General features: G+C 39.5%; 1 protein-coding gene across 2 annotated transcripts in view; it reads right to left on the reverse strand.

Moving 5' to 3' along the window:
* BMPR1A (bone morphogenetic protein receptor type 1A) overlaps positions 1–13,531 on the reverse strand; it is an 87,492-nt gene that overhangs the window by 18,399 nt on the left and 55,562 nt on the right. For both annotated transcript variants that reach the window (XM_075423025.1, XM_075423023.1), the window contains one exon: positions 8,045–8,252. In XM_075423025.1, the coding sequence (XP_075279140.1) occupies positions 8,045–8,111 (67 nt within the window). In that variant the 5' untranslated portion in view covers positions 8,112–8,252. The remainder of the gene's footprint in view (positions 1–8,044; positions 8,253–13,531) is intronic.

Below are 13,531 nucleotides of genomic sequence, written 5' to 3' on the forward strand. Positions count from 1 at the left end.
AATACTTTATTATCTGTGTCTCTCAGTCACTCATCCATCTTCCCACCCTGAGCACCTAATGCAGCATCTTTTTTCAATTCGTTAAAAGAGAAATCAAGGAACCCTTAAAGCATGGCTTCTCCTAGCTCAGGAGAGAAAGAACAAAGTTTTTATGTAGGTCTCAGATCTTTTAAAGCAGTATTATTCTTTGTAAACTAACACTAAAGCATGACTTCAGGCATACCAACCTTTCATACTAAACCACAGATGAAATACATTTTTCTTCTTAATTTATTATGATAGATTGTACAACAAGATTTATGAAGAACACATATCAAATAAAATCCAAAATAGATACCATACTTTCAAAGAGCCGGCATCTTTGCCTTTCGTACAGTCTATATAGGCAAAGATGTTTATTCAAAGCAAAACCAGACTACAATTTCATTATCTTTGTAATGCGAAAGAGAAATAATGCTCCATGATAGCCTGTTTTCATCTTACAGGTAATATCTGAATTGTACAAAGAATGGAAAGAAAAAAAATAAAACCCAAAAAATAACTTTCTTGCATTTTTACTTTGTAAGACTGAGTATCCAGGGAAGGAAGAACAAGGAAAATATTTAGACTGTTTGGGATCACTTCAGATGAAAGATTTTAATAGCCCCCATCTAGATATTATCCCTAACTGTCCTTTACTGCAGTACTACAATTTCTCCTCAGCATTTCAAGAAAGATTAGTGTCTACCTTAAAGATGTTAGGTATGGGAAAGGGAGCTGAATGTGGAAAATGACTTGGCTTCCATCCACCTGAGATGTTAAGAGAGCAGGTCAGGGTCTGAATGGGGTCACCGGATGCTCCATTGCTGTTTTTCCTGGTTAACAGATACTGGGTAAATGAACACATGTGAATGAAGGGTATGCCTGAATGGCATCTTGCTTCAGGAACTACCCGACCTTCTTGCACCAGTGCTCTCATTACTCCCCCCGCTCCGAGCTCCACCTCTCCAACATTCACACTGCTTTATCTTCCTTCTGGGAACAGGACAGAGAACGGGAGGATCACGTTTTAGAGCTCCTATGACACTGTACTACTCGATGACGTAATTAATGGGCTTCTCTTCCATGACACACGCAGTTGTCAGTTCTGTGGTGCAGCTAAGAAACACACACAAATCTTCCATAACCTTCAAAGGTGTCAATGCTATGCATTAATATACACAGCTTCAAGAGGAAAAAAGTTTGCATTGAAATACAGTACCCAGGGATTTCAGGCACAGCAAAGCTCCTTTCACCAGTATTTCCCACCCTCTGCCTGTAAACTGCACAGGGCTGCTGGGGCAAAACAACATACAGTAGCAGCAAATCAACTGACACACACTGGAGGCCTCGTTCAAGATGCTGGACCAGTTTCAGCCTCTTTGTCCAGCCTCAAGAACAATAGTATCATACACCTTTAAACATACAATAATGTCTCTATAATGTATACTGCACCACATTGCAAAAACTTACAACATTCAATGAAATATCAGAGTGATCATGAGCTGGAACATTCCCCTCTTCTCACATAACCACAGTGTAAGACAATAAAGAGAAATAAGCTGACAGGACTTCAGGTGTCCAGTTCATCACTTGCTCTGGCCCATCACAACAACGTCTCATACAGACTGCATAAATTTTAAATTCCCAGAAGTGTGAACAACTGCTACAGATAAGAAGGCATTAAATGGCTTTCTGTTTGAACTTTTTTAATAAAAAAGAACAACTGCTGCTAATGTATCACATCCAGCCCTTGATCAAAAAATATAAATTCTTCAAAGAACTGCTTCTCCTAATCATAGAAAATAAGTTAGATTATAAAAGTTATTTTAAAGAACAACAGTATATTAAAAATCCCACTACATTAGAAAAGTAAGCCTTCTTGAAAGCATGGCTTCATATACTAATATTAATATGGATAATCTTTAAAAGGTATTGTGTGTGACAGTGAAGCGTTATTAACCACTAAAAACTGAGCTAACTTGGTTGCAACTCAGTGCCACGATACATACATAATTTTATGAAGTCTTCTGATTTAAGAAAAGATTTGTACAACCCATAAAAAACCAGCTCTATTAAGAAAGGCAGAGACAGAGCAGTAAGTGAAAGAATACCCATACAAAAGCTATAGTTTCTTACTGAACAGTATCCCCTCTACCTCCACAAATGAAGCTGTAGTGCTAGAACTAGTAGCCTACAGCATTAAAGTTGTTCCAATAGCTTTCTGAATCCATACTGGTATAATTAATATAGTTGTTCCACATAAAAACATTTTTACTCCTGAGTAAATTATCCTTAAAAGGGATTTATCCTAGCAGAACTACAGTACTCTCAGCATTTCTTTGTAGCTATTCTGATTCAAGCCTGTAAAACCCAATAAATCAAATATTTTAATAAAAAGAATCTTTGCCAGAAGACCACCTTCACCTGCCTCCCTGCTGATGCTACAGCTGTTCGCTGGGGCTAGCTGATGCTCAGGGCATGCCCACCCACCCACAGAAGATGGAAGTCATACCAAAGCTCTTTATGTTAGATAGGCCTGCCTTAAGAAAAAGACATACTTTGAACTATTTTTGTGGTAGTTTTAAACTCCTTTTCTGGCTTTGGGATCCAGATACTGCAAAATCATCCACTCCAACAAGGACATTTCACCTTTCTGCTCATCACAAACTTTCATAATGATTTAGCATGTACTGCTATATGAATTAAACCTTGGTACAACTGATAAAGCTTGAGAAAAATATTAGTACTTTCTCTTAAAACACAAAATAGTTAAAAAAAACCCAGAAAAAACAGTCTTATGAGTGCAAAGAAAATATCTTAAATCCTTCTACGAGCTCTATGTCTGGCATTTTAACCAGAATTATGCCCATAGTGCTTTTTTATATATCAAGCCTGTGATCTCTGAAGACCAGGCATGTTAGAGGTAGCTTCATCTAGCAGAACTGGTTCCTAAAAATCACAGCATGTTCCCAGACTACTTGTTTAAAATCTCTAGCACCTTCCAGCTCTCCCAGGAGCTACACTGGTGCTCAACACAGACAAACAGCAACCCCCAGTCTCTGCTCCCACTTCCGTTCCCCAAGAGCCACTTCTGCAGACTACTCTCTGTTTGTATGTATTCATACAAAAGCCACAGACAAGAAAGTTTTAAGTGTATTTTACTTTAAAAAAAAAGTACACTGCATTCTAATTTAAATTAAATGGACTCTTAAAGAATAAAGTTGCTTAGAACTAAAATTGAAATTGTAATACAGAAATATATAACCTTCTATTAATCCACCAAAATAGCTTTATTCAGACAAATATTTAACCATACATGTTTGCTGCCAATATTTTAGACAGATGTAGCCATTGGGGAAATCACTGGTAAACAGAACTACACTGTCCTCAAGCAATAGATCAGCTTCTGAAAATTTTAAGTTCCTTCTGTGCATTTTAGAATATCTTTTTTATTTCAGATTATTTATATGTTTAAATTCAGTAACTATTTCACCTGAAATTCAGAAAGTGCATAGAAGTAAAAAAAAAGTATTATCCTTTTATATATCAAGTCTTTGAATAAAAGTATGACAATGAAATCAAATCTCAACAGATTTTTTTCTCAGTTCACTAACAGACAATGCCAACTTTAACAAGTCACTTCTAATACTGAATATTAACACTTATTATTTTAAAATTTAACTTTTAATAAACCTTTCTTCATACACATTGAATACTATTAACACATTTTTAGTCAACTAATTTACAAGGATTAAAATACAGGTCTTTTGCCATGTCTGAAGAACACATAAAGGTGTGATGAATCACATATCTAATGTTACATCATGTAGTAAACTGACAATAATGAAGTACAAAAATTAGGAGAACGTGTTTAAGTATACATTCAGTTCTTAAACTACTCCATTACAGGTATTGATTAGTTCTGCTCATCAATGCATTATAAAAACAAAGCACAAACACTACTTGGAAGTAAAACTGGTTATCTGAACAAAAGACCTGCACTAGTGGGAAGACAAAAGTGTGTTTGTTTACCACAGACATCAACTGCAATTGAAGCTGGTAAACTCTTGCCGCAGATAAGCAAACGTAGGTGGATGAAGATGCAGGGCAAGTCACAGGCCTAAAGATATTGCGAGGGCCTTCCACAGTCAGAAGGGAAATACAGAAATGTTTTTCTTGACAAGGTTGCCATTAAATCGCACCATCTGCTACCCAGGTTTATTTTCGATCATTTCTCAACAGAAGTGAGCAAGTCCCATAACCTATAAAGCAGACAGAATCCAAAGGGTAACCACAGTGTCCCCCTGCTCTGTAGTACCAACCCGAGAAACAGCAGCTGCTCGCCAATAATGTCATGGAATTGCCTCCGTTTTCTGCTGTTGTTGTAAGAATATTTTCACATTAATCAACACATGCACCCACTTGTTTTTTAAACTTATCTCCTAAGGAATCTGGTGTGTATATCTACATGCACATACACAGACAGACTTGCTATTATCATTCTGTCAGGTCTTGGTAAGCCCCGAAATTCCTACCATTTTGAAGAAGCCTCCAAAACAAGTGAAGGCGCAAACCATTAAGCTGGGTGCCAGTCACTGAAAAGTACACATGCTGGGCGCTTCTACTTTCTCTGCTTTTCCCTCCTCTTTCTGTAAATCACATGAATTCTCTTCAATTCCTCATACTGTGTCTTCTCCACCTCTATTGCTTCCTTGATGATGCATTTCTGTAACATCTTGCATATATTTTCCTTAAGGAAAGTATTTTTTTTCACTTTTTTTTAGACTTTTCGTTTTGGATTTCCTCTTTCCTATAAAAATTTCAAATACTCGATGACTATCAACTCTAGTCTGTCTTCGCCCCCAAGCACAACTTCTTCGTGACTCTAGCAATGAGCAGAGAGACTGGACTGTTTTTCTACTCACCACCCCTAGAAACCAAGTATATTTTATATGTTTGAAGACAAGCCCTTAGGCAGCTTGCATCAAAGAACCAACAACATTTTGGCAAGCTCAACTTTCCCATGGCTTTCAGAACTCGCTCAGTATTGATCTAAAGTCAGAAATATTCCTAAGAAAAGGCAATTTCTTCTTTAGAAGCTGAAAAAAAATTTCACAGGATCTTTAAACTTAATCTAGCTGTATTATTCATTAGAATTTATTTATTGAAGCATTACTAATAAATGTGATCATGCAAGGAGTTAATGTAACTTAGTTTAAGTCACCACAAGACCCGTATATTTGTATTATTTTTCTATCTGTACCTAGAGAGAAAAAAAAAATTGCTCCTGCAGCTACTATCGGCTGAGGAAAATGCTGAATATTGAGACCAATGCAACAGAGTAACCATGATTCCAGGAAAAAAGACAAAGCATATCACTCCTAACCTCTTCAAGGGAAGAAGCTGGTATCTTCTGCAAAAAGTAGCAAAACTGCTTGAATACTAGTAGAATAAGCTCCACTGCAAATTGCTATGTCTGAGAGTATTTCAGAGTGGAAGAAGTCACCTCTTACCACCACCTAGTCAGAGCAGGACCAACTTCTAAGCTAGACCAGGTTGTTCAAAGTCATTCTGGTCAAGTTTTGACTATCTCCAAGAACAGGTATTGCACAGCCTCACCAGGCAGGCTGTTCTAATGCTTAATCACATTCAAAGTGAACATTTCTTTCCTAATTTTGCACCAAAATTTCCTTCATTGTGATTTGTCCTGTTACCAATCTAATCACCTTAGAGCTACCTGTAAATGTTTGTAAATCTGTACTATACACGTCAACTACACCCAAACTAGATTATTTCTGTCTAAACAGATTGAGCTATTTCTTGCCAATTAAAAAAAAAAAATATGTAGGAAGAGGGACTGGTCTTGAGAATTTCCCTCTCCCAACTTAACTAATGTAATGAAGACAGAAGAATCCTGGATTTATGTCATTTTGTTGCTTTCAACCTTGAAATCTTTGCTGCAATGACAAAACTTCAAACCAAGACCCATGCTCTTCCCTACTCCTGAAATATGTGTGTGCATGCCTACACACACACATATAGAGTGAATTAAGTCAAACATCAGCGCTTAAAGCACATACCTAGAAGTTAGGAGACACTATTCTGAGCCCCTGCAGGCTAAAAAGATGAAAGCACTCAAATAACTTGGCAATTATACAGGAACACTTGTCCAGTTCTGGAAGAAAAGTGTTTACGGTTCTGTAGGCTGTACTCCATGACACAGAAATCTTCACTATGTGCATGGCAGCTGCCTGGACTGAACGCCACAGAAAAATCAAAGGGAATAATGGCAGTTTTAAATATCTTTAACAAACTGCAATTCTGCACAGATTCAGAGAGAGAATTTCTGTTCCACAAAAGCTGAGCTGTGAATGTGTGTGTGGGATGGTACTTGAAAGAGCTTAAAGACGATCCTCCTTGCACTGACGCTCTATTGATCTAATTTGAGTCTTAGTGTAGTTGACAGCTCATCCCTGGTCAATTCTGGGTAAGTACCTACATTACTGCTTAATAAAGGTTTGGGTTATGTTTCAGGGTACAGTCTTGTGCTCTGCCTAAGGGCTTCCCCCTACACAGGTTAGAAGCTGCAGCAATTCCCAAATGGACCTTGGCACTTGGTTACAAGAGGATAAACACCAGCCCATGGGAAGAGGCAGGATCAAGTGGCTTCAAAGGGGCAAGTCCATTACACGTTTGACGCAAGTCTGCTCTTAAAATCAGCTGTCAAGCTATGTATCAAGCACAGTCCCAACAGACAGCTCTGCCAAGTCCTTTAATCTAATATTGCAGGTACACACCAGAAACAGAATAAATATTGTAATTTGGGTACTTACCAGGCTTCCTCCTCTCCCCATTTTAAAGGGTTCATTGAATCGTTATTCTTGAAAGTAAATAGCTCAAAATAACATATCAAAATAAAATCAAGCACTAACCAGTAATTGATAAGTATGAAAAGAAAACATAAAGCCTTTTATATTCAAGTATTAAAATTGCAGTACCAAATCAGTCTTCTCTATTTCCATCAAAATGTAAGGAAAACTCTACGTACTCCACTCCAACATGAGAGGGGCACAGCTGGGAGAACAAGAACTCTTACACGGAGACCAGCTACGGATGTACACGCTTGTACATGCAGAGCACTACTGTTCAGGACCCAAACATGAGAATGTGATACCACTAACAGCTCAGATACCATTCTGCTATTCTGACACTTCTCTGAACTACAAGCCTTTACAGAACCAGATCTGCCAGGTACAGCTGCTAGTAAGCAGCAAGGAAATCACAGTAAAACAGATTTTCCCACAAACTAGTTACAATCTTTATACTTAAGCTTCAGTTCCTGATAAAGCATGAGACAGTCACATTGGTTGGTTCCCAACACTTTTTAGTTCAACCCAATTTGACAGAGGAGTTAAAAGTCCAAACGATAATTGGATTTCCAGAAGTTTTTGATAGCTGGTGGCTGGAAAGACAACAGATATACAAATGGGAATTTTCAATAACTGAAAACCAGGCTATCACAAACATCACATAACCTCACCCAGGCCCATCGTGTAGGCATAACAAGTTTATTTGGATTAATTATGCCACACTATCTCTTGGCTGCTAGGAGTATCAGAAGGCATGGGGAAAGGCATACTGCAATTTCTTCAGTGGGTCAAGTTTTACAGAGATTGAAGACCCACACATACAGGAAACTGAAATTCAGAAAGTCAAACCTTCAATTCTGCTGCTCATAGATCTTGCTCCACAGCGTATTACGCCTTTCTGGCTTTGTCTCTACTTAAAAATTTGCTAAAATAGACCTAATCTATAATCTGTACTACAACAACACGTGACCACTATAATGTCCTCCTTTTCAGGGAAGTCTCTATATGGCATGTCAGGCAGATAAGCTCCCTGCCTGTGAAAGAACAAGAAACCCACCAAACCTCAAACCCCCCAAAAAATACCCCAGTCACTGCAATACACGCCTCTCAGATACAGTGGAAAAACAAACTTCTTTCAACTAGTACATATTTACCTTGAACATGGAGAATGATAAGCAGGTAGGCTCCAAGCAATCGCTCATAAACTCTCAGTCGAGTCATTGTTCACTTTTAATCCTTCCTGTGCAAGGCAACTGCACCTTCTGCTTGACAAGTGTTAAGCTCAGTCTGCTCGGTGAAGCCTAATACAAGATTTGGTGCTTGACTGCAAAGATGATTTTGTAACTTTCCCAACCTCGTTTCCTGAAAGACACAGTAAAACAAAGTGTTAAGAAACTCCTTGCATTTTTGAAACGAGAAAAAACCCTCGAGATTTTTCCACCACACTGACCACAACCATGTGGCTGCAAAAAAAAAAAATTAGAAATGTCTATTTTTTCAGAGGTTAATAACTGAAAACATTAGCCATATTTACTATCCAACTGAACAGCAAGGTTCCTCCAAAATACACATTTTTGGTAACAACCCACAGGAGTGTTTTCACATTCCTATCAAAAATATTATATATGTTAACTCACTAGTGACAGCCATGTATTTTAGACACATATACAGCTATCATGTAATATGAAACAGATTAACACATAAATCTGTTTGAAAACCATTTTCTTTATAGAAATTAAAATTTACACTTATTATTGCTCTTAAAAATGAAACTCAGTGCTGGCTTCTCATAATACTGCAGGGAAAAAAGCAACACCATGTTGAGCCACCCGTCGCAAAATGCTAGCAGAGAAGCTTTATTGCAATAAAAACCCAGCCTCTCCGCTGGATGAAAGCTAAATTTGTATTAAAATAGTTAGTTTACTTAATTTACTTGCAATGTTACTTTTGTCTTCTAGACTAGTACTACATTTTTTTTTAAAAAAGCACAATCTGATTTAACATTTGAATGAAGAAATTAATTTCTCACTTAACATTAACCATATTCCAGTCCCTCTTCCTCTAGCCCACTACGTTACATAGCGTTTTCTGGAGAAAAGCAAGCTAGCTCAGTTCACAAGGCCAGTGAACATTCATTATTAATCTCTGTTAACCCCAATGCAAATTCCCGACACCATTCTGGATTCCCAAGTTTTATGCATATTAATCCCTCTTGAAAAATTATGCTACTATAAGCACATGATATTTGCTCCAAACATAAAATATAATCCTACTCATCCAGTGGATGAGCACACAGCTACGACAGCCAAACTGAGTAAGAAGTTACTTTTCCAGACTGCAGTAGTTGCGGTCACGTTCTGCTTAACGAACTTTCTACCGCGATTCACAAGAGAAGCATAATTGGGCCTCAAAGGACTAAAAAGCAGTTCAAACACCTAAATAGTTAATCGCAACAAAAGCGACGCTGCACAAAGACGAACAGAGGAGTGATTTTGCCTTTCCTCGGCCTCTTGTTTTGGTGGGCTTGACCCCCCTGACCCCTGTCAGCCTGGCGCTGCTCGTGAATGCCACTGCCAGCGCTGGCGCAGGGACGGCCTGCAATTACTGCTGGTGGCCGCTTCCACCATCAATAACGCAATCTGTCTGTCGGCGAGACCCAAGAACTTTCCATTTTAATTAGTGCTTCGGAGGCATTTAACATGGAGGCAAATTAGCGGCCGAGCCGGGAGGTGTCCGTCACTTTCCTTTTCGGCGGGGCCGGCCGCCCTGGACCCCTGCCCTACTTTTCACATGTCTCTGACTTCTCCCTAACGGAGTGCCGATGTGGCTCTGCGCCGGGGGAAGCCGGGACCGAGCTGTGGGCTGGGCCAGCCGCCTCCCCGCCACCAGCCGACGGCCACCGCTCCCCCGACGCCACAGCCACCCTGGCCTTGCTGTGATTGCCGCCGGGTTATGGCGGGCTGGACGCGGAACCACACGCTTTGCAGGCAGCCTCGGCATCAGTGACTTCAAATTAAACTTCCTGGCGAGGCAGAGGTAAAAGCAATACAGTAACAAGAAATATTCACTCTCTTCAGTGTTTCCTCATCACAAGAAACAGGAGCAGTTCTGACAGCTGACAGGGAGCGTCCTTCTGGCCCTAAAAACATCAGGCCAGCAGCATAAGTCTGTAAGTATTATTGCTTTATTCCATGTTTCAACTGCAATGAACGTCAATCCTAAATAAAACATGTGGAAGACGAAAACTGCCAACAGCTTGTATGTAGTAAAACAACAAATGCTTTATTTCCAGTATCATTTGTGCAAGTCCATCAAGGAAAAACTAAATCCACTATGAGTCTGTTTAAAGTATATTTAAAAATCATTTCTTTCTGTCTTCTCCATGCAGGTTTCAGTGAGGACTACATGTTCTCGCTCTTCCACACTTCCAGATTAGGAGTGTTTTACACTTTCAGACAATTTGTGATCTCACTCCCCCGTTCAGTAAGGTAAGCGAGCACACTGGCACAGAACTTAACATGCAACGTGTATTTACCAAGGGGCTACCCAGTATGTTACCAAAAAATCATGAGGAAATAGAAAAAGAACATTTTAATACAACCCACTTCCAATTTTATGGTGATTTTTGTTCAGTGACACAATTTAGGGCAATTTTAAAAAATGTTGTCCAAGACTATTCAACAATACAACGCTCTCCGCCTAGAACCGGTATGTTGTACCTGAATCTTCCTTTCATTAGTAATTCACTTACCACAGACATAAATGCATAGAAATGTAAATATGTATAAAATTTCTATAAAAACCATGTAACAAAGTGACCCTGAGAACAAGTTCTGTTATAACCCCCCATTTCAAAATCATTCCAATTTGAGAATGCTTCTTAACATTTAAAAGAATACCTCAAAAATGGAAAGCAAAACCCAGCAGGGCTGCAACCCCCCTCTCTTCCCCCAAAACGCACGTCTGATGCCTTAATACTACTGCTTGAGCTGTTCTGCTGCTGCTGCCGCTATCGGGGTGAAGCTCGCCCTCAGCCAGGGCAGCCCCGCGGCTGGGTGCAAGCCTTGGGCAGTTGAGCACCAACGAGCCTTGCTGCAGGCCCAGCACCGACGGCAACGCGCCAGCGTCCGGCGGGCGAGCTCATGCCACTGATGAAAAACTAGCGATGCACAGTACAACGTCCCAGTGTGAACTACGCGAGCCGCAGCGTGGACACAGGTCGTGTTCTTCCACCCACACTACAGCAGCAATGAAGCTGTGTCAAAACCTTGATGTGTATGGGTTGAAGCAGTTTTTTCAGCCACCACAGTAAAATTCAGCAGCTTTCCTGCCGCAGCGATTGGAAGACATTTCAGGCATTTTTCACCCATTCTTTGAACTCTTCTTCCTTTTTCTTATGTAAGCTGCTGAGCTAAACAAAGACAATTAGTTCTCTGTTAGCCTATGTTGCTCTTCCGCAGGAACAAAAACCTTCCAAAAACATTTCATTCTTGAAATCACCTGCCACTCCAACATAGCTATGTAGTTTAACAGCTTAAAAACCCCCGGTTTTAAAGGTTGTTCTAGTGCTTCTAACAAATGCCACACCCCAAAACGACGTTGTTACGACCTTTGTGTATCTTTACTAAAACCAAAACAAACCACCACAACAAAAAGAGACATTGGACAGAACTGAAGAGGCCGCAGGGACAGTTCTTCTGAGCCGTATCTGGATTCCCGTTAAAGAGGAAGGCTGGCAGCCCAGCTAAGGCACACTACCTAAACCGAGCAACAGCTGGCATTTCTCCAAAACCTGACTGATATTAACAGTGTAGAATGACACAACTAAATGACTACTTCAGGTGTTACAGCACCAATTAACACCTGGAATGCTACTCTGCCAACAGCGTGATGCTGAAGGAATTCAAACCCATAAGCCAATCAGTTGATTTCAAAGTCCTCAATCTCTCTTTTTTTTTTCCTTATCGTAGCCATGAAGAAGCATTCAAATATAATCCATTAAAAAGTAATTTATTCATCAATCGTAACACCCAATTTGTCTACAGTGTAATTTATTAGCCCTCCTAAAAATAGTTCATTGCAGAAAATGCCTTTGTTATTAAAACTGTGTGGGATGTTTTTCCTGAACTGGAACTCAGCTGTGAATTCGTGGCACTATCATGGCAGTCAAGCCCTACACTCTGTACAACTCTGAATATACGAAGTCAAAGCGTGCAAGATTTGTCATATGGTCTAAAATGATTCTGCAAGCAGAGAGTTCAATGGTAACTGTTCTTTAGATGTGGCTCCGTAATATTTTTAACAGCATGACCCCCAAACCAAATGAGCTGCACTGTCCCAAATTTCAATAAAGAACGATAGTGCTGAAGATAACAAAGATAGTATTATTGTAAAAGGGGAACACATGGAAAAAAACCCCTGTCGATCTCAGACTTCAGAAGAATTAGAACATTAAATCCATTTCAACAGACAAGATGTTTCAAAACGTTTGCAGCAGTACATACAATAACAAGTAAATGTATTTGCCAAAGGAAAACCTAAAAACATTAAATGCTTTTCCTATGTGTAATGGGTGCAAAAAGTGACTTGGGTAACCTTAAGCATATTAGTTCAACCCCATGTACCGTTTTGAACACAACTTTGAGGTGGAACAGATGCCAGAGACAAACTGGACTGTCAGTCTAAGCCACTATGCAACAACAACTTTTCTATTAGAGCTTAAAGAGTATGATAAGGTGCCAAAAAGAAAAATATTAATTTGGATGAAGGGGGATTGTAAGAACAGTAAAAAATTCACAACAGGGCAGATGACAAGTAGTTTCAAGCACAGAGATTACTTGTGTAGTTCAAATGACATTCAAGGACCTTGATTCTCAAATCAGCCTGCTTCAGGAATACTTGCCCTTTTCATTAACAAACTAAGCACAAAAAGTAAAACTTTGATAAACCTTGCTGACAAACACAAATTGTCAATTCAGCTGAGTGTTATTTTTATGGAGGTAGATTTGGATCACATGAAGAACTGAGGTAACAGACACAGAATGAAATACAACAGGATGAAATTGGGGAAGTTACGCATACTGGGAACTCTGCAGAATTTCTGCTTCACACAGACTGGGAGCGCACGCCTAGGAGAGAGCTATGTCCAGGGACTCAGGTACACTAACCGATTAGAGAACATCAGACACGCCCATGGGATCCTGCTGGGAGAAAGCAACGAACACAACTGTAGCATTTCCTAGGGAAATTTCCCAGAGGAAATGGTAAAACACGAACAGCACATACGCCTAGAAGGACCGATAATACTACCTGGAAAACAGGAAAGCCCTATGAATGGAGGCGAAAAGAAAAGAAAAAGATTAATATAGTGGAAGTTGGCAGGGAAACGATTACTCTTTGAAAAAGTAACACAGGAAAAAACACAAGGAAAAGACAGACAGCTGTTCAACCTGATGAAAATTACTGGTTCAACAACAACCAGGTATTGATTAGCCATTAAAGTTTCTTTAGATCAGAAATTAGAAGACAATCCCTAACCACTGGTTAGAAGGCTCTAGGGCAGATTTTCAAACTAAATAGAGTCCAAAAACTGAATTAGTCTTTAGCTGACAAAGGCCACCATCTCACATAGCTGCAGGTGA

The sequence above is a fragment of the Opisthocomus hoazin genome, chromosome 6 (assembly GCF_030867145.1).
Source record: "Opisthocomus hoazin isolate bOpiHoa1 chromosome 6, bOpiHoa1.hap1, whole genome shotgun sequence".
NCBI classification, from domain to species: Eukaryota; Metazoa; Chordata; class Aves; order Opisthocomiformes; family Opisthocomidae; genus Opisthocomus; species Opisthocomus hoazin.